Source organism: Polypterus senegalus, chromosome 11, assembly GCF_016835505.1.
Source record: "Polypterus senegalus isolate Bchr_013 chromosome 11, ASM1683550v1, whole genome shotgun sequence".
Classification (NCBI taxonomy): domain Eukaryota; kingdom Metazoa; phylum Chordata; class Cladistia; order Polypteriformes; family Polypteridae; genus Polypterus; species Polypterus senegalus.
Genome location: NC_053164.1, coordinates 114275827 through 114303674, shown reverse-complemented (window position 1 = coordinate 114303674; position 27848 = coordinate 114275827). Strand labels below are relative to the sequence as shown.

At 37.9% G+C, this 27848-nt stretch overlaps 3 protein-coding genes across 4 annotated transcripts in view; 1 reads left to right on the top strand and 2 right to left on the bottom strand.

Moving 5' to 3' along the window:
* The window catches only part of usp18 (ubiquitin specific peptidase 18), a 49252-nt gene extending 40575 nt beyond the window's left edge, over positions 1 to 8677 (bottom strand). The window contains exon 1 of the mRNA XM_039769529.1: positions 8279 to 8677. The gene's annotated coding sequence lies outside the window, so the exon portion shown is untranslated. The remainder of the gene's footprint in view (positions 1 to 8278) is intronic.
* Positions 8678 to 13501: 4824 nt separating this feature from the next.
* LOC120538596 lies at positions 13502 to 14420 on the top strand. Its single transcript, XM_039767985.1, has 2 exons — positions 13502 to 13688; positions 13785 to 14420. The coding sequence occupies exon 2, from the start codon at positions 13797 to 13799 to the stop codon at positions 14418 to 14420; it is 624 nt and encodes a 207-aa protein (XP_039623919.1). The 5' UTR covers positions 13502 to 13688; positions 13785 to 13796.
* A 3455-nt stretch (positions 14421 to 17875) lies between these two features.
* The window catches only part of pex26 (peroxisomal biogenesis factor 26), a 40910-nt gene continuing 30937 nt past the window's right edge, over positions 17876 to 27848 (bottom strand). For both annotated transcript variants that reach the window (XM_039769527.1, XM_039769528.1), the window contains exon 6: positions 17876 to 18077. In XM_039769527.1, coding sequence (XP_039625461.1) covers positions 17974 to 18077 — 104 coding nt within the window. In that variant the 3' untranslated portion in view covers positions 17876 to 17973. The remainder of the gene's footprint in view (positions 18078 to 27848) is intronic.

Here is a 27848-nt window from a genome sequence, read left to right as displayed (position 1 = left end):
CTAATTTTCCTTTTTATATTCCTATCCAAATCATTTGTATATATAAAAAATAGCAGCATCCCTTGCACTGACCTTTGAGGAACACCACTATCAATTCTGATAAGGTCCCTTGCACCATTACCCTCTCTTTGCTGTGTAATACCTAATCCTGTACCTATTTGCATACTACACCATGAACCCTTAATTCTTTTAGGTTGATGCCTATCCTCTCAGGGGGGATTTTATCAAATGCTTTCTGAAAAGTAAGATATCATAAATATAAGATATCAAAGATATCAAAATATCATATGCACCATTTTGATGTACTCATATACTTTTCGTACTTTCTCGTAGAATTCCAGCATGTTAGTAAAACACAACCTCCCTTGAATGTTGACTGTTCAGTGAAACTCCTGTTCTTGTCATGTGTTGCTCAATCCTATCCTTAATAATTCCTTCTGTTAATTTACCTGTGATGCACTATAAGTTTAATGGCCCAATGTAACTTGGATCTGCCCGATCACCATTTTTATGTAATGGCATCATATTTGCTATTTTCCATTTTTTGTCTTTAGGGATTTCCCCATTGTGCAGTGAATTCTTGATAATATATGTCAAGAGTTTCTATATGTACTTTCTAACCTTTTTATGAACTCGGGGATAAATATTACCTGGTTCTAGCGATTTGTTTGATTTGAGCCTGTTTAATCTGAGCAGCACTATTCCCTCTATAATTTCCCAATAATTCAGTACCTCCTTAGTAGTCCCTGTTATTGCTGGGAGGTTTAACATTTCCTCACAACTTCAGAAAAATGCAAGTTTAGAGCATTTGGCATTTCACTAACTGTGTATTACAATTTTCCCTTATCATTCCTGATATACTTCCCCTCCTCCTTGACTGTTCTTTTATTACTATTACTGAAAGAATCTCTCTGGGTCATCTTTCACCTTATCTATATATATAATTCACTAAGGGCACGCAAGACAGTGAGCGCAAGACAGTGGGTGCAAGCAAGACAGAGAGCGCAAGCAAGACAGAGAGCGCAAGCAAAACAGAGAGCCACACCCGCCAACTCAGAGCCCCGCCCACCAACTATAAGACCATGAGATACGATCGACAGAGCCCCGCCCATCAACTCTAACTAAGAGCAAGCAAGACAGAGAGCGCATGTAAGACAGAGAGCCACGCCCACCAACTCACAGAGCCCCGCCCACCAACTCTAAGACCATGGGATACACACGACAGACCCCCACCCACCATCTCTAATCCTACTTCCACGTCCACCGTCACTCTCAATCAAACAGCAATAATTAGCAAACAAACAGAAATAACTGGCAGTAACAGTGCAAAATTCACAATTGGTATGCCAGTTTGAAAAGATAAGTTTTGAGGGTAGTTTTAAAATGTGTTATTGAATTGAGCTGATGTATATGAGAGAGAAGAGAATTCCCGAGTTGAGGAGCACTACGACAGACGCTCGAGCTCCCATAGCACAGTTTGATGTGTAGTACAGAAAGTACAGCTGCAGATGAGAATCTGAGTGAGCAAGAGGAGTGTCAGTCTGTAGGAGATCAGTGAGGTTGTGGAGAGCTTTAAATGTTAAGAATGGTATTTAGTATTGCATTCTGTAGTTAACAGGGAGCCAGTGAAGTTGAGACAGAATAGGTGCAGTATGTTCTGTGGATTTAGAACAGCAGGTTATTATCCTCGCAGTAGAATTTTGAATAAATTGTAAGCAATGGATACGTTTTTGTGGGATGACAGATAGAATACCATTACAGTAATCTACAAGTATATGTGAGGTGACTCGGGCATTAACCAATACTTTAGTACTGTGTTGCATAAGAACAGGACGCAGTCTAGAAATGTTTCAGAGATGGAAGAAAGCAGTCCGAGAAATGTTACTTATACGGGAGGAATTATTTCATAATAATAATAATAATAATAATAATAATAAGTATTATTATTATTATTTAATAATTGCCATTATTTGTGTATAAATTGATATAAATAATTGCATGTAAACGATTCGCTAAAATATGTTGTATGTAAATGATACTGTTTAAAACGTTATTGTTTTTTCATCAGAAAACCCAGTTTCCACGTCTACCTGTATTAGTTTAAATGGCACTTTTACCACTCGCAATAGTGCGGACGCGCTGACTTATCGTGTCGACTGGGCAACACAGTGAATGCAGCGTCTATCTATATATTTCTATGTTTTCCATAGCTTGCTACAGGAAAGTACTCTCTCGACCATTGGCATTGGTTTCGCTCCTTGCTATTTTCATTATACTGTGACGGTGGTTTCCTAAGCCTTTGTTATACTGAATTCCTTTCTTACCGTTTTCCGTTCCTGTTCTTACACCACCGTATGCTACGGCAGGCTTCGGCTAGTCTACTATATTCCTCTATAACTGCCTTTTAGTTTTCCTAATATCTTTTATAATATTTGCCTTCATGTTCTTAAACGCCCTACACTTCACATTGGAGTTATTAGTCTCATATACCTTGTGCAGGTGTTTTCTTTTCATTTACAGCATCTTTTCATCTCCTTTTTTAACTCACTGCAGAGTTTTTCTTTAATTTCTGACCAATTCCAAATCTGGGGATAAACCAAACCTGCATTATTAGTAAAATGCTTTTAAATCTGTTTCACTGCTCCTTGGCTGTCTCTACACCTAATTTATCCCAATTTATCTTTTTTTAGAGTTTGTCACATCTGCTCAAAATTTTCCCTACCAAAGTTAAACTTAACAGGTTTAGCTTTTGCATCTGCACTTTCACAAAGCATTGAGAATCATATTATTTTCTGTCATTTGACTCTAGTGATTCAATCATCTCTATACTGTCAATTCTTTCATGATTATTACAAAATACAAAATCTAGACAGGCTTCCCCCCATGTTGGTGCTTTAACATACTGCACTAAAAACAGTCACTGATTGTGTCTAAAAACTCCCACTCTTGTGCTTTGCTATTTACAAGTTTAGCACCATTAATATTCAGGTAGTTAATGTCCCCCATGACTGTAATATCCATCCCAAAAACCTGCCTTTTTTAATATTACTAAAAAGATTTGCATTGAAATTACTGTCTGCATTTGGGAGTCTATAACAAACCCCTAAAATAAGACCTCTTTCCCTACTGCTTTCTAGATGATTCCAGACATCCTCACTAAGATGTGGCTCATCATCCAACTAAAGAAGACTTGCATTTAAATTCTGTTAAATGTGAATGGCAATCCCCCTTTCTTTTTTTTTTGTCTATCCTTCCCAAAAATTTGTAAACATCTTTGTTATACTCATCCCCGACTTCGTTATTTAGCCAGGTTTCTATTACTGTTATAACATAATTATCCTCAGCTAAATACAACTCCATCTCACTAGCTTTAGTTTTGATGCTAAAATAGCATTAAGACAAGCATATTTTTAATGTATTATCTATTATTCTTTATATACCTTAACTTCTTCCCACTAAAGAATCACAGTTACTCTTAAGTATTTGTTGCAATGACGCACTTTATGTACTCATGGACTTGCTAGCATCTGTAACTGCTTTCTCTGCTTTCTGCAGTGATTTGAAAACTCAGGTTTGAATACAAGTACCTTCCCTAAACACTCAGCAACATTTGTTTCTGTGAAAAGAAAGCAAAAAAGCTTGAAAAATTCCTGCACAGCACCTTAGAGGCAACCAATAAACAAAATCTTAGGGGCAAAAGTTGTACTTCATTTAACTCTCACACAGCAGGAACCCAAACACACTCAGCACTCCTTACACTTGAGCTTGCAAGGATAGTGTCAGCACTTCAGTCTCAGTCTCCAATCTCTAACCTCTATACACATGGACAATAGTTTAGGAAGAGTTAAGCTCCAAAATGACTGTAATAATACTTGTATTTTTGAAGATCACAAATTGATGGTAACACTAATTAAACATGTAACACACAGACCGACCCACTGCAAAGGCAGTTTAAGCCTTGCATCTTAGGCTGCCAGATTGGGTCCTAGCAAGCAGATATAGCAAGCTGGATAAAAGACGGATTCACTCATTCATTCATTCTTTCATTCATACATTCACTAATGCTATAATATAATGTTTCCAAGTCCTGTTGAATAGAAAATATAACCTAATACTGTGTAAAAAATGATTTTTGACTTTTGTCTCACTACTATTATAAAATAAATAAATAAATAAATAAATAAATAAAATAGCAAATTTAGCAGACATACAAACGGGTCTAAAAAACTATTAAGAAATTTCACGCTTGGACCACGAAATTTTTAAAACTGTTTCTTAGCGAGCACCTATGGGCCAAGGGTAACCTACATTCCAAATTTCAAGTCCCAAGTCTTAATGGTTCAGGAGATTTCCTGATGAGTGAGTCAGTGGTGTTTGGCTTTTATTTATGTAAGATTACAGTTTTACAGGCTTTGAATTGTGCCTTCAGTGATGTAAGTCAATGCTATCATCTTGCTGTTTGCAAAATATGTCTTCCCAGAACACAGCTGCAGGAAAGCATGTGTCAGTTTGGACATGATGATAAGAACAAAGGACTGCAAAAAAATTAAAGGATATGCTTGATTTGAAATTTCAGGTTTTTCATTAAAGCACTCTGTTGATTATGATTCTTGCTGTGCCCCATCACATTGAATAAGCTGTGCTAATATGAAGATTTCAGACACCTTTACTTGCCACCCAAACCTCTTTCAAGCTCAGTTCTCAATGGGGTGAGAGGCAATTTTAATCCTGGGTCACAAACTACTTCTGAGTAGCAGATGAGTAGCAGAGATAACTTCTGTGGTTAAGTATACCCTTGAAAACTTTGTTGAGCCAAGTCCTCCTAGCTGCTATAGGCATCACAGCAATCCTGAGATTCAGTGCTCTACTAATGGACCAAGCAAACACTTTTAATAAGTAGCATGGCACCTTCTTTCATGCACAGGGCCATCCTACCAACCAACCAGTTTAGCTTACACTAGAAGCACCTACTCATGAGGATAAGCCTATGGCACCCTGGTGGCTCACTCCCTGCTAATATGGGGTCAGCTAATCTTCTTAATTAATACAATTGCGATTTTTTTCCAGGGGAAACATATCACCCACTATATTACCCATAATTATGGGGTGTGACACCCCTGGCAGTGAGAACTCAATATCACTAGCATACCCAGCAGAATGGCTACTACCAGTGGGGTCATGGAAAGTCTCAGCAGACTCAGCAGTATATAGTGTGAGACAGGAAACCAGCCTTGGACAAGGGATCTAATGCAAACATTGGGTGAACTCACACAGACCTAATTTAAAAGTGCTTATATATATTTATTAAACACATTTAAAGTAAATGTAAAACAAAGATGTCCTGTCATCCATTCTGATGAGTGAAAATCTTTCTGGGTTTAACTTATTATGCAAATTCTTTAACTTTTCAGCCAATTTTGTTGTTTTAGTTGCTTTATCGGTCTGGTATAGTAGGAAGGTTATTCTATACTGACATATGGGATGACACAAAGGAAGCAGAAATGTGAAAACAACATGTTATAAAGCTGACCACAATATAGGGTGGTCCAGATCTAATGATGCAATTTTCATTCTGCTATAACTTATTAAGTTTATTACATAGAAAATCACCCAAAAAATCCTGGACCATCGAGAAGTGTGCAAACTGACGACATGAAGAATTGTCTTTGCGCCGAACTGGAATCGTCCCCACATAAATCAAAGTCATCCAGTCGATCTGGATCTGCATAATTAGATTTGGACCACCCTGTATACTTAAGGGTGGTGATGTGTCGTTTCAGAAGGCATGGCAGGGAGGCCTCTGAAGATCTGAATTTCCTAGCCTAGTCACAGTTTGGGAGAATTTTTATGTTCTCCATGGAACTCCACATCCAAAAGATACACTATACTGCTGGGAAAAGTGTTTTTTAATAAGAGTGATGGATGGATTGGCAGTTGAGTTTTATTAGTACAAGTGATAATTGTTGCTTTTATTTTTCTATAATTATGCTGTTTTTGTGATAAAAATGAAATTGAAATACAAAACAAACACTTCAAAGAGGATCATAAGACACTCTGATGGAAATTACAATTAAATAAAACCTCATGCTGCATGCTGACTCCCCATCCTACCACGCCATAACCCAACCCAATCTTTTTGTTTCTGAACTCACTAGTTACTAGTTTTATTTAAAATTTGAATTGATCTGGCTTATGGTTTATCACTAATAGTAGCCACTAGAAATCGGATAAATGGATTTTATGTATACTGACGAACTGCAATGCATGCAAACCCAGGCGCTGGTTTGTCATAACTGAACTTCAAAAGGGCTGCAAGAGAGAGTCACAAAGAGGACCCAAAGGCCGCTTTATGTCTGCAACACCTGGAAATGTAAGAGACACTGAGAAAATAAAAGAGGAGTGGATTAAATACTCCCGTAATCAGCTATTCGCCCTGTGATCGCGAGTACCTAGGCGGCTCAGTTTCACATTACCACAGGAGCTGTTTGTCCACAGATGTTGAGAGCAACGTGATGGCGTGAGAGTAAAAGCAAGGAGAAAACGTTTTAGAGCTAGTCTATCTATTGTAATGGGAAATGTTCAATTGATGTCAAATAAGATGGATGAATTGTCTGCATTTATCGCAGGCCACAGAGTATATAAGCATTTTGTGCTTTACAGAGGGCTGGCTTAGACCTGATATACCTGACACTGTTGTAATGCTGGACGGATTTCATCTTATTCAAGCAGACAGAGACAGGAGGGGGACTGCTCATCTGTATGAAAGAAGAATGGTATAAAAGGGAGCATATTATGGTTAAAGCTACAGTTTGTAATTCAGACATTAAAATGCTTTGGAATTCATCCATATTAGTTGCCCACGGGGATCAACTACATTATCCTTATTAATGTTTATATTCTTCCCTCCATAAATGGGGACCTAGTAACGGAAATGATTCATTCTTTCACCAACACTTTAATGATGACTCACTCTGACCCTCCTGTTATAAAATATGGTGACTTTGGAAGGAATAATGACAATTTTCTATCAGCTTGTGACCGGTTCCTCTCGAGGAAATAACAAGCTGGACGTGATGTATTCAAATAGTAATGATGCTTTTAAGTATAATCTACTGACTCCTTTAGGAAAATCAGACCACCCAATCTGATCCATTGGAATCATCTTATTACCAGCTACAAGCCGGTTATTAGACGGCAACTTGTTACCACCAGAATAGCGAGGAAGGGGAGCTTGGAGGCTGAAATGGCTCTGAATGACTGCTTCCATATGACAGACTGGGAAATAATGTGTGAATCATATGGGGGCAATATTGAGGAACTCTGTCACTGCAATCACAGACTATATTAACTTCTGTGTTGATACAGTAGCACTCACTAAGGCAGTGCTTTGCTTTCTAAACAAAGGGCTTGGATTACTAAGGAGCTAAAAGGACTCCGGAATGAGAAAAAGGGCTAAAAGTTATGATTGTGGCAAAACCTGGGCACATCCGTACTCAGGTGTACCATATCCATCCATTTATCAAATCTGTTAGTATATTAGTGAAAACTCACAATTCTGTTTTCACGAAATACAGGCGCAGAGACCATGGGCACAAATCCCTTGCCACAACGCATCAACAGGGATTTGCTACTCCATACATACACATACATGAACACATACAGTAACTTACATTATACAAACACTATAAAGGGGGCCAGTTTTAATTTAATCACCAAAGATTTATAAAACAGTAATATAGTCATAAAAAGCAGAGTAAAAATTGACATATAAAAGCACAACATACTCAATAAATAGGTAAAAGACATGATCTTTTAAAAAGTACAATTTGAGCGTGTATACTGTCTTATCAATGTGGAGAAAGATTGGTCTCAAATATTACATAAAATATTGTATTGCCATATATTATCAAAATTTTAAAATGTAGATTGTTCTCGTTATCCTGATTTTTTTTTCTTAATTAACCATCTCTTTCTGATCACCACTTAACGTTAACGCACCGCAGGGCACTAAATTCCAGTTCGATAACTGGGACAAGAATAAAACTACTGAATTAGGCAGCTCGGTTCTTATTAAGGGTGTTTAAGCTTCACTGCAAGCTAATTGTCGCAGATATATTATAAGTTAGATAAAAGGCGTCGTCAATTTACTTTATGGAAGAAGATAAACGAGATCAGGAAATACATTTCGCAAACCACACCAAATGTAGCAGTATCATTAGATTAATCTACGTATATTTCGCAAAAAATAAAGAAAGAAAAAACCTAACACCTTACTTACCTTCTACCAGTCAGCATTCCGTGAGGCTACGCCTTGGCATAGCGGCACCCGATCAGCCACGGACCCCACAGCTCTTCGCCGTCTTCCTCCGGCCGATCAAGCGTCTGGCTTTGGGACGGACGGTCTAACAGAATGCTTTCGGTTTCGATTCTGCATCTGAAACTTAACGCTGACAGGCATAAAGACTTGGAACTTTTCCGTGATAGCGACGTTCTGTTAAAAGGTGTGTCTTGTCTCTTATCTTCTCTTGGAAATTAGACACCCGTGAATGCACATACACACGTACAGTAAATGTACTGTAGCTATAAGGACAGCGTGTGCGGTACAACAAAAGTGGTAAACTGGCTTCTGATTGGGTACTGCAGATTCCTCGAGAACATTAAAGGGGCAGAGAATTCGAGTAATTCTGTGGAGAAGTGAATCCATCCGGGGTCTGCTGGAGCCAATCCCAGCCAACACCTCAGGGGAGAAGTGAACGCGGATGATCAACGCCAGCCTAAACACAAGTAGAGAAGATCGGAAAATCTAGTGAGACATGCTATATTGCTTGGAAGGAAAACAGACAAACTGTGTATGATTTTGACAAGTACCAATTTTAGCAATTAATTATTCTGTTTTAATATTTAAGATAGTTCATTAAAGAATCAGAAAAGTCCTAGTTGATTCTTGCTCTGAATTATATTGCATATGCCAGTCTTGGGGCAGATGCAAAGTTTAGCAGTACCAACCCTATACATTTCAATACTATGGGCATGCTTGATGTGTATGTTATCAACTCTAAATTGGTACAGTCTGAAGCTGTGTGTGTGTGTGCTGTGTTGTTGGGACTGGTTTGCATTCAGGGTAGATTTCAGTTTTGCACTTGACAGGACAGATTTAAAAACATCATACTGAGGCCCAGAACCTGCTATATATGTGCAATAGCACTGGAGGGCCACAGTTGTTCCAAGTCCGCCATTAGTCCGTTATTTCTGCTTAGGTCATTTTTGCATAAGTAACATTTTTGTACTTCATTTTTATTCACTCTCTTGTTGTGTTTCTCGACTCTTTGTTGCTTTTTAGTCTTAAACAGCTAAATTCTCTGTTTGAACAGCTTGTTTTCTTAAACAGCTGCAAATTACCAATAAGATGGAAATGCCAAAGAAATCAGCGGTTCATCATATTACTTGGTCCCATTTACAGTATACTGATTTGTGTTTATCATGAAGTATCTGCGTCAGTGAAATATCTGGAAAGAAACTGAAGGACTGAGAATTACTAATCTGCTCTGAGTCACACATCATTTAGATGACAACCTCAAACAGAAAAAAATGTCTAAAACATACAGGAATTATCTGATGAAACAGAGTGAAAACACTAACAAGCCATAAAAATGACAGCAGCTCTGTTATTTTCAAGATTCAGCTTCTAGTTAAGCAATTAGTTTGGATGAAAAAGCTGCAGCCACTGTTGTGTTCCAGGAACAGATTGCTACAACAGAGTATATACAAGCAGGGCTGGTGCCACCATTAAGGCGAATTAGGGCACTGAACATAAGGGGGGGAGGGGGGGGACCCAAGTCGCACAGGTTAGCTACCAAGCAGTTGGTGCACTATTAAGCTTGGTCTAGGGTGCAAAATAACCTAGCACTGGCCACTGTATGCAAGTAGTGATGCCCTGGCCCTATGGGTCTTCTTCTCAGTGTTCACTCAAATGGACATGCTGGACTCTCTGGTTCCGTGGGCTGCCATACACCTTCAGTGCTACCACCATCTCCCCTGTCCAGATCTGGTGCCTCGGGGCATTATACAGTCTTGTAGCAGATGTACTGTTATCGGGCTGGCTGACTGGCATGGGCACTGGTCTGACTGAGCAATCTAAAACTTGAAGTACAAACAGCAGTTCATGGGGTCTGCAGCCTGAAGATGGCCACCAGCTCCAACCTTGTCACCAGGTGGCCATGAGTCATTTGTGTTGTAACGTGGGTGCTGATGTAACCTCTTCTTGTGTTGTTTCACCTTAATGATGGTCTTGGCTTTTTTGAAGGTGGTAGATTTGATTTCCTTCTCTTTTGTAGATTCCTTTGCTAGAGGGTCAGAGGATTCATTGTTTTGGAAACTGCAGTGAGAAGGAATCCACTGCAAGGTAACTGTGTGAGCTCTGTATAGAGAAGTGTAAGTTGTGGGCAGGGGTCTCGGCCTGCAAGACAGATTTGCCAAGAGTATGATATTACTGAAGGTAATGGCATGACCTGCACCAGTCTGGATGGCCACTACTTCAGCCTTGGGTTTTGTGGAGTACAGACCAGTAGCAAGGAAGCTTTCCTTCTCTGCCTTCTGGGTACCTGATTAAGATTCTGTAACCACCATTATCGGCCTATTCAGCTGAGTTTACAACCGTGATAACTGAAATTATTTTCTACGCAGAAGTTCCAGTAAATAGTTTGAATTGCTTTTAGTGTAGAAATGTAACAGAACTGTGAAGTCCAAATAGTCCAATAAGCAAAAGAAATTCTACTTTAGTTGAAATAAAGGAGTACTTTGCATTCCAAGCCTTTTGTCACAGGCACACACTGAATTGGTACGAAAACAAATCAAGATGGTTATGCCAACAGTTTATGTGCACTCCATCGCAAACTTGTTTCTTTATCCATGCTATGAAATTGTTTTCCATCAGTTACCATTAAAAATCACAAGTCAGCTGTACTTTGACTCAGTCCCGCCTTATGCTGGTTTGAAGTTGGATATAATTAATTCACACACAGATCTAGCTAAAAGTACAAGTTCAAAACCACTTCAGCTGTAACTGATGCTGTTAACATTTATGGGAGAAGGTATAAGTAGGATCTGACCAGAAACATGTGCAGAACAGGCACAGAAAAAGGGGATCGCAAATCGCAGATGTAAGCTACGAAATTGTACTTGCTATAACATGCACATTCCAAACCTACTAATTTATTTCCAAGAATATGGAAACTGCATTTCATGAAATTATTTAATATATTCAGTACAATGCAGTTTTGGGTGAAACAATGGTACAGACATTACAAAATTGCCTCCTGCATTTCAATCCCAGTTTGGCCACTGTTACGGAGTTGCATTTTCTCTCAGTGTCTGTCTGGATTTTCCTCACACATATCAAAGATGCACCTGCCAAGTTAAATTACAACACCATTTGTAGTGTGTTATGATATTTAAACTGTTAGGAATGGCTATGAAATTATGAGAAGTGTGCAACTAACAGGAAGAGGACTAATATATAGTATATGGGGTGTGAACATGGACTGTTTGCAACTACCTCAGCAAACAGACTTTACAAGTTATTCCTTTAAATTCATCTCTGTCAAATAAAACATTTCATGAATGTGTCTGAGAAAGAATAGCACCCTCTCTCGGATTGGGCTCTCACATTACACCCAGTGCTGCTAGGACAAGCTCCTATGACCCTGAACTGTATAAAGGGATTAGAAAATAGATGGATGAACAATGCAGCTTTCAAAAGTGTGAACCTTACTGCCTTTACGCAGGATGAGAGATGTCCCAATGCTAAAAATGTGCCCTTATCAATGAGATGCGTAATACAGAATGACTAAAACACTACAGGAACATGTCTCCTGCTAATCAGTTTATACCAATTGCCACAAAGAAGCATTTGATGTATTAGAGAGCACTATTTCATACATGTTTCTCTTAGATTTCTTATGTGACATACTCTTTGCACAATGACTGAGTGATTTCAGTTGGTGTGTAGGCAATGAGTTTTTATTCACCTGATTTCCTGCCGGTATTTCAATCATAAAAACCAAAAGGACAAAGAACTTACATGAAATCAGCTAATCCTAGGACGATTCACAGTAAAAATATGATTATAATACAGTAATATACAAATCAATTAGCACAATAAAAATCAAAACTGCTAATACATGCAAAAACAAAAATGCAGTACTAAAAGACACCAGGAGGAGGCCAGAAATATAATAGACAATGACATTTTAATATCAAGAGCCAACGGAAGGTACTTTGCAAAGCAAACACATCCACCATAAAAAAGAAGAACAAACAAGACATTAGAGAGACTGATAAATTAATAAAAAGTAGTCCAAGTCTAAGATATTATCCAACAAAGGAGAATCAGTAATATTACAGTGTAAAATAGAGGGATCAATGAAATGTCAAACTAAAAGATGGCAGTTCAAATTAAGAGAAAGAATATGAGTCTTTTGTGTGTATCTGAGTGTGAAATGGAGCTTCACAAGCAGACACAAGCAGTAGGGGCCCAAAGAGTGGGGACTGGAAAGCTGAATGGGCCCATTGAGGGTTCCATTAACTGAAAATCTTTAACAGTTTTTCACAATTGCTAACACACTAAAATGACATGCATAGCAGAATTATTCAAACTGAATAATTACTTAAAAAAGCCTCTTCTCAAGTCTCTAAAACTCTAAACACATTTCCTGCTTTACAAACATTTTGCAATTCAAAATGGCACTTTCTAAATGCACTGAACACGGTTCTCTGCATAAGACACAACAATCTGACATAAAGTCACATGTTTGCCATTACAACACACTGCCATTCAAAAGGACAGAACATGAGCTAATTGGCCAATATATGTGCCACCTGGCCAAACACCTCAATGGTTAATTGTTACCACTTCAATCAGGAAGTAAGCACTATAAAAAGACCACAGGTGAGCACCTTTTTTTCAAGAACAATGGAAGACATTGCAGAGAGAGGAAGAGGAAAAGGGAGGGTGAGGATGAGAGGGGGAGGAAGAGTGAGAGGTAGGGGTAGAGCTGGTATAGGAGGTCATGGGCGAAGAAGACAGCAACTGTCAAATGAAATCAGAGCAACCTTAGTTGATCATGTCATCAACCATGGGCTGAATGCAAGAGGCTTGAGCCGTTTTACTGTCGCCTCTGTCATCCGGACATTTAGACTGGAGCACAGGTATGCAATCAAAATGTCTTTCACACTATGTAGTACACCCCATGTCACAGTGTATTAGTTGGGTGACACCTGTGTACTTCATGAATGGCTAATGTCATACACTAACTGTACAAGTTTCCTGTCCAATTTACTCTACTGTGGGGGAATCTTTAGGCTGCATTGTCCAAGCCCTATATTTTTGTTTTTTGTTTTTGTAAAGGACTGAGAGACGCAACCATGGTGGAGGAAGGGGAAAAATGTTCACAGGGGTACAGGAAGCTGCCATTGTAAACTTGGTCTTGGAGAATAATTAAATCAGATTAAGAGAAATTCAAAGCAACATCATCCAAGACAACACCATATTCACCAACATTCAACGAGTCAGTCTGTCCACATTGGCTCGCATTCTCAAGCGAAACCAAATCAGCCTGAAACAATTGTATAAGGTGCCTTTTGAGAGAAACTCTCAAAGAAACAAAGAGCTCAGACGAGTATATGTGGATGTAAGTACAATATTGACTGCAGCACATTACACGCAACATTGTTTCCCAGTGTACTGGATAACACCATATTGACGGATTTTAGTTCATTGTTTTCAGGGAGTACTGGAAATGGATGCTCATGCAATCCCACATGAGTTCATCTTCATAGATGAGGCTGGTTTCAACCTAGCAAAGACCAGAAGAAGGGAAAGAAATGTCATTGGCCACAGAGCCATTATAGATGTTCCTGGCCAACGTGGTGGGAACATCACAATGTGCGCTGCCATCTCCAATATGCATGGTGTCCTCCACCGTCATGCCAACCTTGGACCATACAACACAGGCCATATTCTAACATTTCTGGACAGACTCCATAACATTCTCATTCCACCAGAGTGTATGAATGATGCAGACCATGCAAGAATCCGGTATGTTGTAGTATGGGACAACTTGAGCTTTCATCATGCAGCCCCAGTCCAAAATTGGTTTGCTGACCACCCACTGTTTCTCGTGAAATACCTCTCACCATTCTCACCATTTCTGAACCCCATAGAAGAGTTCTTTTCAGCATGGCGGTGGAAGGTATACGACTGGCAGCCTTATGTGCACATGCCTCTTGTGCAGGCTATGGAAGAGGCATGTGATGAAATTGATGTGGGTGCGATTCAGGGATGGATAAGGCACTCAAGGCGCTTCTTCCCTCGCTATCTGGCAAGGGAAGATATTGCCTGTGATGTGGATGAGGCATTGTAGCCAGACCCAGCTGAGAGGCAAGATGCTGCCCAATTATTTTTCTTGCCTCTTTTTTTTCTATATATTTCTTCTGCACATTTTCTTTTTCAGTTTACTGTTTTTCCTGAGCATATTTTTGTTCGCTCCAATGTAAATATATCTGCTGTGCATATGTTGCACTGACTTGTTTGGTGAAAAATAAAAAAATAAATGCATGTGTGTGTATCTGCAAATATTTCTGTGCATGTGAACACTCTAATTTTCTACAATTTGGACTATTGTAGTATTGTGGCAAAGCATACTAAAGATGAGAGTGCTTTTCATTTTGCCCAACAGTGTGTAGTTGGTTAGACAAAAATCTGGTGATATGACTGACATGTGTGCCATTTAGTGCAGTAGTTTCATTATGATCATTCTATATGTAGTTTTGGTTGCAGTGTTTCATTTTGCAGTGTATGTGAGGTGTTTTGCTCTTTGGGTGAGGTGTTTTGTGAATTGTGCTAGATAATTAGCAACAGTGAGACTTGTTGTCAAAATTGTGCTTTAGCAATTGTAAAAAACTGTAACTAAATAACATACTTATAAGGGATGAGCTTCCTGGTATGGTACATCTGCAGAATAGTTTTGTAGAAGATTGGATAATGCCCAGAAACCCAGTGTAGACGTGCTGGACATGGGGTAATTTAGTTATAGTGTTTTGCCCAGTGTAAGACTTGGGTAAAAGTATACGGTTGAAGCCTGATCATACAAAGAAAAACAATTAAAATGTGAAGAGCATAAGTTTAACTTAAAGATCTTCTTATATAAATACACTACCGTTGCTGTCCATATGTCTGTCCAGGATTTTAAATCACCTGTACCTCGCAAACCTTTTGACCTGAAATTTGGTACACATAAAATACATGACATCTAATCTTTGCTTTCGGGGTGATGATTGACCTCCAAGGTTATTCCTCTTTTTATTTTACTTCATTGCAGAATAAACTCTTGGCAGTGTGCGGCGCATGTGTACGGGCACAGTTCTCATCCCCTACCACCTTTGCCGTCACTTCCCCTACTTCTTCATATCTTAAATCATTCCTCAGGTAGATTGAAGACTTAAGTGTCAGCTTAAGTGAAAAATGAAAGAAAACGTACTAAGTAATTGCAACACAAACACTGACTTAATCAGTTTTAACGTGAAAAGATGCCTACGAAAGAAGAGACGAAGCAGGCCGCTAGTGCGGAGAAAAGAAGAGCTGCTCGTGAAGCAGCAAGCGCATCAACCTATGAGCAAACTAACGCTAAACGGACAGAGAAAGAGTATGAAAACTAGGAATGCTCTCATCAAGTGTATTCACTTCACGTTATCGTGCAGTGCGCCATCACTGTCGAGTAAATAATACAGTGCAACTTGGCTTTATTAATACTTGATCAATATGGCTCAAGAGAATACTGGTGAAAATGCGTAGTGAATTAAGAAGTATTAGGCAATGTTTCAATACATGAAGTGCCAATCGCTTTTGAGAAACTCTGGATTTAAAACAGGGATACTCAAAATTCTTAAAAATATTAGAGAAAAAAGACAAAAGAAACATAACCAAACTCAACAGGAATCAAGAAAAAATGTCAGTGTTAAACATTTTAAAGCTTTTATTGTTTGTTTTTACTAGTGGCCTATGAGTTGGTATATATTTTGCCATGATTATGAAACTATGAAACGTGACCTCCTTTACTTGTTTTGTATTGTATTTCATCGTTTGTGCTTGGTAGGAACCTTGCTATGTAAGTTCTGTTTAACTGCTCATGGCTTTGTGATTGTAAAGATGTTCTTTAGTCTGTTCAAGCTGCACCAAAGAGTAGGTCCCACTAAATGTACTATAGTGGCTTTTATGGTAATGATAATCACAATATTATGAACTCCTTAGTAACAAAATTTACCATTCTCCAGCACACTGCATCCTTCACATTAGTAAGTATGTCTCTGACAAAGGCCAGGCTGTTTTCAACAATCTTTTGCTTTTGTTTTATAAAAACACCTCTTGCACAACACACGTATTGTTGGAATTATTCCTCTGGGTGTGGCAGCTATGTTAAAAGAAAAATAATAATAAAAATAAAAAAAATGAGTTTGTCGGACTCTGTTTTCATTCTGGATACTGGATACCCAAGAGGCTAATTAAGAGTCCAAGCTCAGATACAGGTCACACTCTGGACCCCCTGAAGGTAGTAAGAAAGGAGAGGATTTAAACAAACCAGAGTGCCATTAAGGACAATGCTGCACATCCTCTCTCTGACACATTAACACTGTCAAGAAATGCAACTGGGACTCCTTTTAACCAAAAGCAGTACCACTTGTATAATGCCTCACTGTGACTGGGACAACCAAGTCAGAACATTTCTTTCTTTTTAATTATCTTGCTTTACAGTCATTCTAGTTTGTGTATATTTATTTATTTATCTACCTATTTATATATCATTTATTTAAAGAGCTTCTGTAAAAATTCAAATTTCCCTCTGGGGTCAAATAAAGTTCTTTCTTTTCTTTCTTCCATCCATCCATCCATTGATTAGTTTTAATTGTTTCAGTAGCCATGTACCTATTTTGATTATTACATTTCTGGCTGTGGAAAGCCTGCAGACTTGCTAGGAGAATATCACTGAAAGCAGCTTGACAGTCTGATGATTACATTTAGAAGTAAAAACATCTAGAATGGAATTATACATAATTTTAAACAGCATATAAAACTTACTCCTTTACCACTAAGATTTCTTGCATTTCAGCAGCATTTATTCACAGTGTGTTCATTCAGAAATACCTTTACATTACAAAAGTTTATTTTTTTTAAATATCTGTCAAGTTTTTATTGTACTGGAACTTGTACTTGAAGCGGAAACAAAGTTTTGCTGGTATGACTGTTTTATACAGTTGCTTCATCAAGAGATGGGGTGGGCTCCTCCTTGAAATTTTGAACGCATTGATGTTTGTGTATTACATTAAAGAGCCACCTTCGGAGGTTTCAAGCACGCTGATATATGTTTGTTATATTGAAGACCATGGTCTCCTTAGTTTTCCTAGAGTGATGATATACCTTAAATGAACTGGAGGTAATAGTATAGCACTAATTAACATTTCCAAAACTGCGTTTTAATTCCTCTCTAAATATTCTTATTTTTTTATCTGACTTGCACTCTACTTTAGAATATTAACTAAAAGAAACTGGATGAGCCATTTCTATTGTTGCCCTGCAGTTGTTATAAAATAATTGAACTAACACTGCAGTATCAATGATAAAAGAAAGGAGCACTTGATCTTACATACATTTACATATTTTCATGATTTAATACATTTTCACTTTTTCCTTCACACAATCAGTAATAAATAGAAAAAAGAAGCTGTTGAGAAATAACTATACAATTAATAATATAATATATAATTAATTATAATATATTAATTATAATATTGTATAATTTATATTAATAATAATATATAATATTTATATATAATATTTAAAGGCCAGTCACAAGTTTGACCAATGATATATTCATAAAAAAATATGGGTTATATATGTTCTCAAAAATGTTGAAGCCAAAGTTAATGGCTGACTTTGGCTCTGTAGTATGGTGCAAACATCATGTCCCACATGTGTCTCAACATCTGCAAGAGGCTGGAGATCCAAGGCAAGGCAGAGGGGAGAGCTGCAGGTTAAAAAAAAAAATCCATTATTTGACATTGTAGGTTTATGGGGTCATTATTGTCACATGAACAAAATACAATGAAATTCTTGTTTGTTTTGTTTTCAACATTATTTAAGCCATTAGGCAAATGGGGGAACATGTCCAAGCTAAAGTTCATTATTACATATCGAGAGAGGGAATGTTAATTGCATGTCAGACAAAATTGAGGCATTTCACCAGTCTCTTGTGCCAATATTAGCACTTATTACTAGTCAAACGTAGAACTCTGTCAATGTCATGTCAATGTCAGCATATTTAAAGTTAATAAACATAGTTTATCCAGTTGTACAATAGAACACAATTTTATAAATTTAAGGAAATCTAGTATTATGGCAAAACCCAATATACATTAATGGAACTGTGTGAAAAGAGTTGCTGCCTTCAAGTTTCTGGGTATACACATTGCACAAGATCTCGCCTGCTCCATAAATACCACAGTGACAGTGAAGAAGGCACAGCAGAGACTCTACTTCCTGAGGATCTTCAAAATAACAACCTGAAGGAGAAGCTACTGGTGTCTTTTTTCCTGCTGCTTCACTGAGAGTGTGCTATCGTACTGCATTTCTACCTGGTATGCCAACAGCTCATTGGCAGACAGGACAGCCCTTCAAAGGATCATAAACTCTGCCCAGAAAACTATTGGCTGCACACTGCCCTCTTTGGAGGAACTCTTCAGCTCTCACTGCCTCAACAGAGCAGCCAGCATCATGAAAGACCCTTCTCACCCTGGACATTGCATGTTTGGGAGTTGGTGCCCTCTGGAAGACGGGTTCAGGTCCATCCAATCACATACAAACAGATTTAAGAACATATTCTATCCCAGAGTCATACGAGAACTGAATACTACTATACACTTATAATGATTGACAATGACCAATATAACAGTCACTCTTGCACTACAAGTACATGTTTGCATTCTTTGCAAGTTATATTATTTATCTATTTCTATTATTGTACTCAATTCATATGTGCATTATGCATAAGTTCAATGTGTATTATATTGTACTGTATTGTAATTTAATTATATCCATTATGTGTGAATGTACCTTTAGGATTGCAGTAATTTCATTGTACCAAGTGCAATGACAATAAAAGAAATCTGAACCTGAATATAAATTATAATATAAAATTATTATTTTTAAGTCATGTATACGGGCCAACTTAGATTTGCCAACCAGAGTATCCTGTATATACTAAAGGGCAAAACCTATTAGCAAATTATATATTATTGAAACAGATTACTTACTTCTCTAATTAATTAAGCCCTACTCTTTTGCATGTAATACATTCCATCTGTCTACATGTCTAGCATCATCCATTGGTGTGTCAAACCTCTGCACCACTTTTAAGCCAATTAAAGAGTCTTTTGTATGTTTTCTATGATTAACAGAAGCAGAATAAGCCTTATGCTTATTGGATTGTTTTAGGTCCAATGTATAAAGGTCTGAGTGAATCAGTGTGTTTTTTTCCTGTACCATATTACTAGATAAGGCTTGTTATAAACAGAGATTTTAATGAACATCTATAAAAATAGTGATCCATATTTTTCAAAACATTCCCTATTATGTTATTATTGTTTTTAGAGATGATAAGAAATTAAGCATGCCAGATTTCTATTTTTGCATGACAAACTAAATGTGGCCATTTTTTAAAAAGCATGTTAAAGATACTAAGTCCCAAGTCCCAATCTTTTCAAATACTAATATTAACCACAAATTATAACATAAAATTAATACAATTTAGTTTATAATGAAAAAGAAACTACATGCTATAAATAATGTAGGCAAACAATGTAAATATAAATGAAGTAATTTAAAAGTGACCCATAAAAATGCTAAATATTGTTCTATAATGAACATTTAATTGTGGCCGTTTCACATGCACATATCCAATTATGACATCTCCTTACTTTCTTCACCAAAAAATAATGGACTAACTATTAAAAATATAACAGTGACATTTCTAAATCATATAATGTTTCCAAGTTTCTCTGCAGACTATGTGCCATGCACGTTTTCCGCTGTCGTCTTCTTCTTTGAAAAGGTTCAAATATACTGAAGCTTAAACTTAAAACACACGTTATCTTTTGTGGAGTAACCAGTGAGTTATACTAGCAAATGAATGAATCAAAATGTAACAAGAATGTAAGCAACAATCTTTACCATAACAGACAAGATGTAACAAGAACAATGGTAGGAAAATGGTAGGAAACCTGGCTAAATAACAAAGATGGGGATGAGTGTAACATAGAGGGATACACATTTTTTAGGAAGGATAGACAGAACAGAAAAGGAGGTGGGGTTGCTGTTTATGCCAAACAGGGTTTAAATGTAAGTTATCTTCAGTTGGATGATGAACCCCATCTTAGTGAGGACATGTGGCTTCGCCTGGAAAATATCTGGGAAAAAGGTCTTATTTTAGGAGTGTGTTATAGACCACCCAATTCAGACAGTAATTTCAACACACATCTTTTTAGTAATATCAAAAAGGCAAGATGACAGGGGGATATTATAGTCATGGGGGACTTTAAATTATCCAAATATTAACTGGGAAAACCTTGCAGATGGAGTTTTTAGAAGTAATTAGCGACTGTTTTTTAACACAGCATGTTAAAGCACCAACACGGGGTGAAGCCTGTCTGAATTTAGTATTCTGTAATAATCAGGATAGAATTGAGGGTGTAGAGGTGATTGAACCACTAGGGTCAAGTGACCATAATGTAATACAATTCTCAGTATTTTGTAAGAGTACAGATGCAAAGACTAAAATTGTTAAGATGAACTTTGGTAGGGCTAATTTTGAGCAGATGCGACAAAGTCTAAGTAGGATAGACTGGGATAAGCTTTTAAATGTGGAGACAGTCGAGGAGCAGTGGAACAGGTTTAAAATGTTTTACATGTAATGCAGGACAGATACATACCTAAATTTGGAAGTAATAGGAAACTAAAAAAAACTCCACGACGGATTAATAAAGATTTAAAAAAGAAGTTGCAAAGGAAAAAACTGCTGTATAAGGCATATAAGACTAATGACTGCAAAGAGAACCGTAGCGCGTATGAGAAAATGAGGGCAACCATTAAGAAGGATATCAGAGAGGCTAAAAGACAGTTGGAGAGGAATACAGCAGATAAGGCGAAAGAAGACCTCAAGAGATTCTTTCAGTATTTTAGTAGTAAAAAAACAGTTAAGGAGGAGGTCAAGTTCATCAGGAATAGTAAAGGGGAATTAAAAGATACAGACAATGAAATAGCAGATGCCCTAAACTTACATTTTTCTGAGGTGTTTACAAGTGAGCAAGTGGATAACCTCCCAGAGGTAAACGCAACTACTAAGGAGGTACTGAGGGATTTGGAAATTGTAGAGAGAGAAGTGCTGCTCAGATTAAATAACATGAAATCAAACAAATCACCAGGCCCAGATAATATTTATCCTCGTGTTCTTAAGGAGGCTAGTGAGTACATATATAAACCCTTGACACATATTTTTAGGAAGTCACTGTGCACTGGAGAGATTCCAAAGGACTGGAAAATGGCAAATATCATCCCATTATATAAAAAGGGTGACAGGGCAGATCCAAGCAACTATAGGCCAGTAAGCTTAACAAGCATCACAGGAAAATTAATGGAAGGAATTATTAAGGATAAGATTGAGTGCAGAATTGGCTCAAACACAGGAAGCAGAGGGTGATGGTGCGAGGAACCTCATCAGAACTGGCCGATGTTATGAATGGTGTTCCACAGGGGTCAGTGCTAGGGCCGCTGCTATTTTTAATATATATAAATGATTTAGATAGGAATATAAGTAACAAGCTGGTTAAGTTTGCAGCTGATACCAATATAGGTGGATTAGCAGATAATTTGGAATCCATTATATCATTACAGAAGGATAGCATACAGGCTTGGGCAGATGAAATTTAATGTCAGTAAATGTAAAGTATTACACATACGAAGTAAAAATATTAGGTTTGAATACACAATGGGCGGTCGGAAAATCGAGAGTACACCTTATGAGAAGGATTTAGGAGTCATAGTGGACTCCAAGCTATCAACTTCCCAACAGTGTTCAGAAGCCATTAAGAAGGCTAACAGAATGTTAGGTTATATAGCACGATCTGTGGAGTACAAGTCCAAGGAGGTTATGCTCAACCTTTATAATGCACTGGTGAGGCCTCATCTTGAGTACTGTGTGCAGTTTTGGTCTCCAGGCTACAAAAAGGACATAGCAGCACTAGAAAAGGTCCAGAGAAGAGCGACTAGGCTGATTCCAGGTCTACAGGGGTTGAATTATGAGGAAAGATTAAAAGAGCTGAGCCTTTACAGTTTAAGCAAAAGAACATTAAGAGGTGACATGATTGAAGTGTTTAAAATTATGAAGGGAATTAGTACAGTGGATCGAGACTTGTATTTTAAAATGAGCTCATCAAGAACACGGGGACACAGTTGGAAACTTGTTAAGGGTAAATTTCGCACAAACATTAGGATGTTTTTCTTTACAGAAAGAACGATAGACACTTGGAATAAGCTACCAAGTAGTGTGGTAGACAGTAAGACGTTAGGGACTTTCAAAACTCGACTTGATGTTTTCTTGGAGGAAACAAGTGGATAGGACTGGCGAGCTTTGTTGGGCTGAATGGCCTGTTCTCGTCTAGATTGTTCTAATGTTCTAAAAAAGTAAGCAGTTAATATTTAGGCTGTAATTGTAAGCACCCAGAAAGACATGGGTGTTTCTTTTTTGGATTGGGTACAGCTTCTATAGATTTTGATAGGTTTGGAATTTATTTTTCGCACCTGTGCAAAACTCGAAAATGAGTTAATTAACTATAAAGTCAACTGAAATCATATAAAACTAAAATATCTGGTCAATGTAATTCTGACCTGTTCAAACAGGTTATTATAATACAGTGTTCTCCCCAGAAAGTTTTTCCAGCTGGGTGGCATGAATAAGTAGCTGGGTGGGGTGGGACAGGGAAAATTGGTGGTGGGGAAAATTAAATGTACAAGTATTGTCACTGTCGGGAAGAAAAGTGAAAACAATGAAAAAAAGTATGGGAAACCTAATGAAGAAAAATTAAAAAATATTCTTCAAAGCCAACTTGCATATGCAGAAAGTGTCTTCAGTTAAATATTTATTCTTCTTTTCTTCCTAGAGGCCCAGTTGTCTGCTGCTTTCCCATAATCAAATCATTTTTGATGCAACTGTCCATTCTTGCCTACTACTTTCATATTTTAAAACTGGAGGGCTACCATTTTTGGAGTAATGATCGAAAAGAATTTCAGCAGACTCACTAGAATCGTGAGTTTCTGCATTGAAAACTTTTGAAAAGCTGGAAATAATTGGCATGTCAGGGAATCTTGCATCTAGGTGCTTGACAACTGTCTCTAGGTATTTATCATATATTGCAGTTTTGAATAACATTACATCACTCTGTGTATAAACAATGCGGAGATCTGACCATTCTTCTGCCAGACAATGATGAAGGCTTTGAAAATATCTCCCAGTAGTGTCTTTCAACTCCGTGATGGACAATTTTGTGGTGAGCAAAATTGGCTAAATTTCGGTAAGACTGACATCTTACCTTTGCCGAGCCTTAGATACGTTGGACAACAAAGTATTATGTCTGAAAGTATCATCAGAGAAGAAACAAAATTGTACGTTTTAATACATCTGCTTAATCCTTCAGCTGTGATGTCATTTTGTTCAGTGGCCTCTCTTTCCAGTGCAGCTATGACACTCATCATATACTGTCGTAGTGACTGAACTGCAGAGTCATGAGACAGCCATCTAGTGTCACTGGCCAGTTTCATCTCAATCTGGGGAATATTCAGAATATTTTGAATTTCCATTAAACCAGCCATCCTAACTGAAGAATTTTGAAAGAAATAGAACAGCTGCCTTAAGATGTCGTTCAGTTTTTTTAAATAAGAAGGTACAGCAGCTGCTGCTTGGGCACTTGCAAGTGCCAATCGGTGGTTTACACAGTGGCAGAGTCCAGATGTTTTATCTTTAAGCAGTTTTGCCACACCTTTCTGTTTCCCAATCACAACAGCCGTTCCATCTGACCTTAGTCAAACCAGATCAGCAGTTTTCAAGCCTAGAGTGTCCATAGTCTCACTCAGTGTGTTGGTTATAGTCTTCGCATTGCCATCAATCATATTGCGGGTTGATACAAAACTAATTCTGACATCTTTAGTGACCTGGCAAACATATTTAATGTACATAATTAATTGTTTTACAACTGAGATGTCTGTGGTTTCATCACAAAGATTACTGAAAAAATGTTCCGTGTGTAGATTTTTCAGTATGTTAGGTTTTATTTCTGATGGTAAGACATCCAGAAGCTCTTGCATTATTCTTTCAGAGGTGTAATGTGCATTTTTACCAACATTGAGATGTTGTAAAAAGGAACAACCAATTTCTTTACAGTGTTCCACCAGCTTTTCAAACAACGTTGTATGTGGCAACTCATTTTTTGCCAACCAATGCATGGATCTTAAAGCTCCCACAAAGGCATCTCTCTCTAAGATATTTAACAAAGATACAGATCTTTTAATTTGACCGATTCCAGTTTGTTCTAGTACATGCTTTCCTAAAAGGTCAGCAGAAAACTCAATGTGTGTTTTACTTATATCATGGTCCAGCAAGCTTTCTTTTCAAATTTTTGTGCATGGCACATTTACCTAAGGTAACTCCCTTCTTGGGGGGGTGTTTGTTTGAATATTTCATGCACAATGAGCACCACATATACCCTTTTTTTGGACCAATACCCAATCAAAATCTTTAAACCATTGTTTGTTTATGCCAGATAAGCAGTGCTTAGATTTATCAATTGGCTGAGTGTGTGCTAAAGAGATTTCCCCTGATGGACCAGCCTCTGCAATGTCTGAAATTGCCACATCAGGAGTTGACACCACAGCTTCATTAGTTTGTGGTGTCTCTTTTCTGAAATAACTGAGCAGTGTTGTTTTCTGAACACTTTTTTGCTCATGTTGGTAAAACATTTGGAAAAAATTAAAAGTACCTATGAATAAGACTTCTGAGTGGGAAAGTGAGAGCCTGTTGGATATTCAAGGCACACTTGCATTACAGCAGGTACGCATTCTCGACATTTCCACTTTAATCTCGACGCTTATGTCGAGAATAAAGTCGACATTTCCACTTTATTCTCAACATTTATGTCAAGATTAAAGTCGGCATGTTAACTTTATTCTCGTAGTTTGTCATTGAAGTAGAATGTCGTAAACTAAACTTCATCTTAAAATGAATATTTTATTTACTAGATTTTCTCAAACTCTGTCATAAGTTATGTAGCACATTAAATGCTTTGTGTTAAGTGTTCCCCAAGCCATGTTAATCACTATGTGCTTCTTAAACTGACTTTCTCTTGCACTAAGAGGAGGCGTAAGCAGCGATCATCACACAGAATACATTAATTTCATGATATTCCTGCTCTCTGAACATTTACAATGCTAAGATAAATACTTGATATCATTTTCATGATGAAATACATTAAAGCATGTACTAATCATGTGGAGACATGGTGGCGTGGAGGTTGCACTGCTGCCTCGCAGCAAAAGGGGTCCCGGGTGTTCCCAGCCTTGAGTTTGCATGTTTTTCTGCATGCTTCAGTTTCCTTTCAAAGTCATGTAGGATGTGAGGTTTTGTGATAATAAATTGACCCTGCTAGTGTGTATGTATTGCTTGTATTCACCCTACGATGAGCTGGCGCCCCGTTCAGGATTTGTTCCTGCCTCAAACACGATGCTTGCAAGGATGGGTGCAACCCTGAATGGATGGCCTAATTAAAAATGTATAACGAAGATTTTTTAAAGTTCTGAACGCTCCGTGGTCTAAGCTTATAACTAGTTTTAATTTCACAAAGATGTTTATCGTGTGGTAATTGGTTATGTGGAAAAAGAAAAAGGAAGGATAGGAACTGGAGTATTGGTACGTCAGATAGAGACAACACGCATGGAATAAAGAAAGCTTGCTCAGAAGAACATCCATTGAATTTGGTGTTCGTATCTCCGACCACCAGATCACAAACCCAACATTTACACAATATTTAGATTAAACCTGTGTGATACCCATTCATACATCCAGTGTTTTGTATTATATTATCGTCACACCTGCCATAAAGGTCTCTACACCGAATGTACACCTGGGGACCCCTTACTGCGAGGGAGCAGCACTACCGCCACACCACAGTGCATGTTTAATACCTGCTTAAATGCATTTCATTATGAAAATGATATCCAGTATTTATCTTAGCATTATAAATGTTCAGAGAGCAGGAATATCATGAAGTGAATGTATTTTATGCAGTGATCGCTGCCAGCGCCTCCTCAGTGCAAGAGGAAGTCAGCTTAAGAAGTGCGTAGCAATTAACAACTCTTAAAACACAAAGCATTTAATGTGCTACATTACTAGATTTTCTCAAACCCCATTGTAAGTTAATTAAACATTGATTTTAAAATGAAGTTTAGTTTATGACATTCTACTTTAATGACAAAATAAACTATGAGAATAAAGTGGAAATGTCGACTTTAATCTCGACATAAACGGCGAGAATAAAGTGGAAATGTCGAGAATAAAGTCAACATGTCGACTTTATTCTTAACATATAGGTTTTTCTTCTTCACTTTGTCCGTACTTTTTTTTCTTCACTGTGGCCCTAATACACTTCCGTACAAAACCCTCAGCAATTCAGTGGCAAAACTTTTGCTCAGGACACAGTGTGTGCTGCAAGGGTTTCTGCACACTTTTTGCAATATTTGCAGGTCCAAATATGAGCAAATATAAGAATGGGAGATGGGATCACTTTAACAAAACCCTCAGTATGAGCAAATATAAAAACAGCAGAGGTAGTCACTTTAACAGGAACCATAGTGAGTCCTACAATTTTTGCACAAAGAACACGCCTAATTCTTAAACAACTGTATATACATATTGGTTTGCTATGTACTGAACAAGAGAGCAGCTGTATGCTTAGCAGCACTATGCAGACTGCACTGACACTGAGAACAAAGACGTCACTTCCTGAAGCCCTTTTTCTGATATCTGATAGGCTGGTTCCACTAGACTTTTTTTATCAGTCCTCCTCTCGCCCGCCCACCTCCACATCTTCTTTGCTTGTGAACTGCCTCTCCGCTCCTTCTATTAGCATGTACAGCCCCCTCTCGCCCACCTACCTCTCCATACTCCTTGCTACTGTATTAAGTTGCTCCGCCCCCACTATTACCATGTACACCCCCCTCTCGAAGCCCACCTTCCCATACTCTTTGCTTGTGAACTCCGCTCTGCCTCATCCCTGCTATTAGCTTTAGCATCGAGTGATCAGCAACTTCCTGTTCCGAGCGTCTCCCCTCGCAACTTGCAATCTTGCTTCTAAAATATTTGCCCACCCGTCCGTTCGTCCCTTGCCATATCTACAGATCATTAGATCTGCCTGTGCCTGCAGATCTGTGGCTGTCATCTCACAATGTCATGCGAGTTGACAGCCGTGCGCTCAACTAAATTAGCCGGGCGCAAAAGACACTAGGGAGAACACTGTAATACATCAATCCACTATTTAATGAAACCCCAGATAACCTCCAGAAAAGTACTGTAAATGCCCACCATTCTGAGGAAGGTTAGACATTTGTAACAATATATATTTTAACAGATACGTCTACTGTAAGCCAGGCAGTCAACAAATGGAGACAATTTAAGACAAAAGTGCCACTACATAGATGT

Bases quoted from the DNA above. Each gene is read 5' to 3' on its own strand.
- LOC120538596 (XM_039767985.1), top strand. From the start codon at position 13,797: ATGGATGCTCATGCAATCCCACATGAGTTCATCTTCATAGATGAGGCT.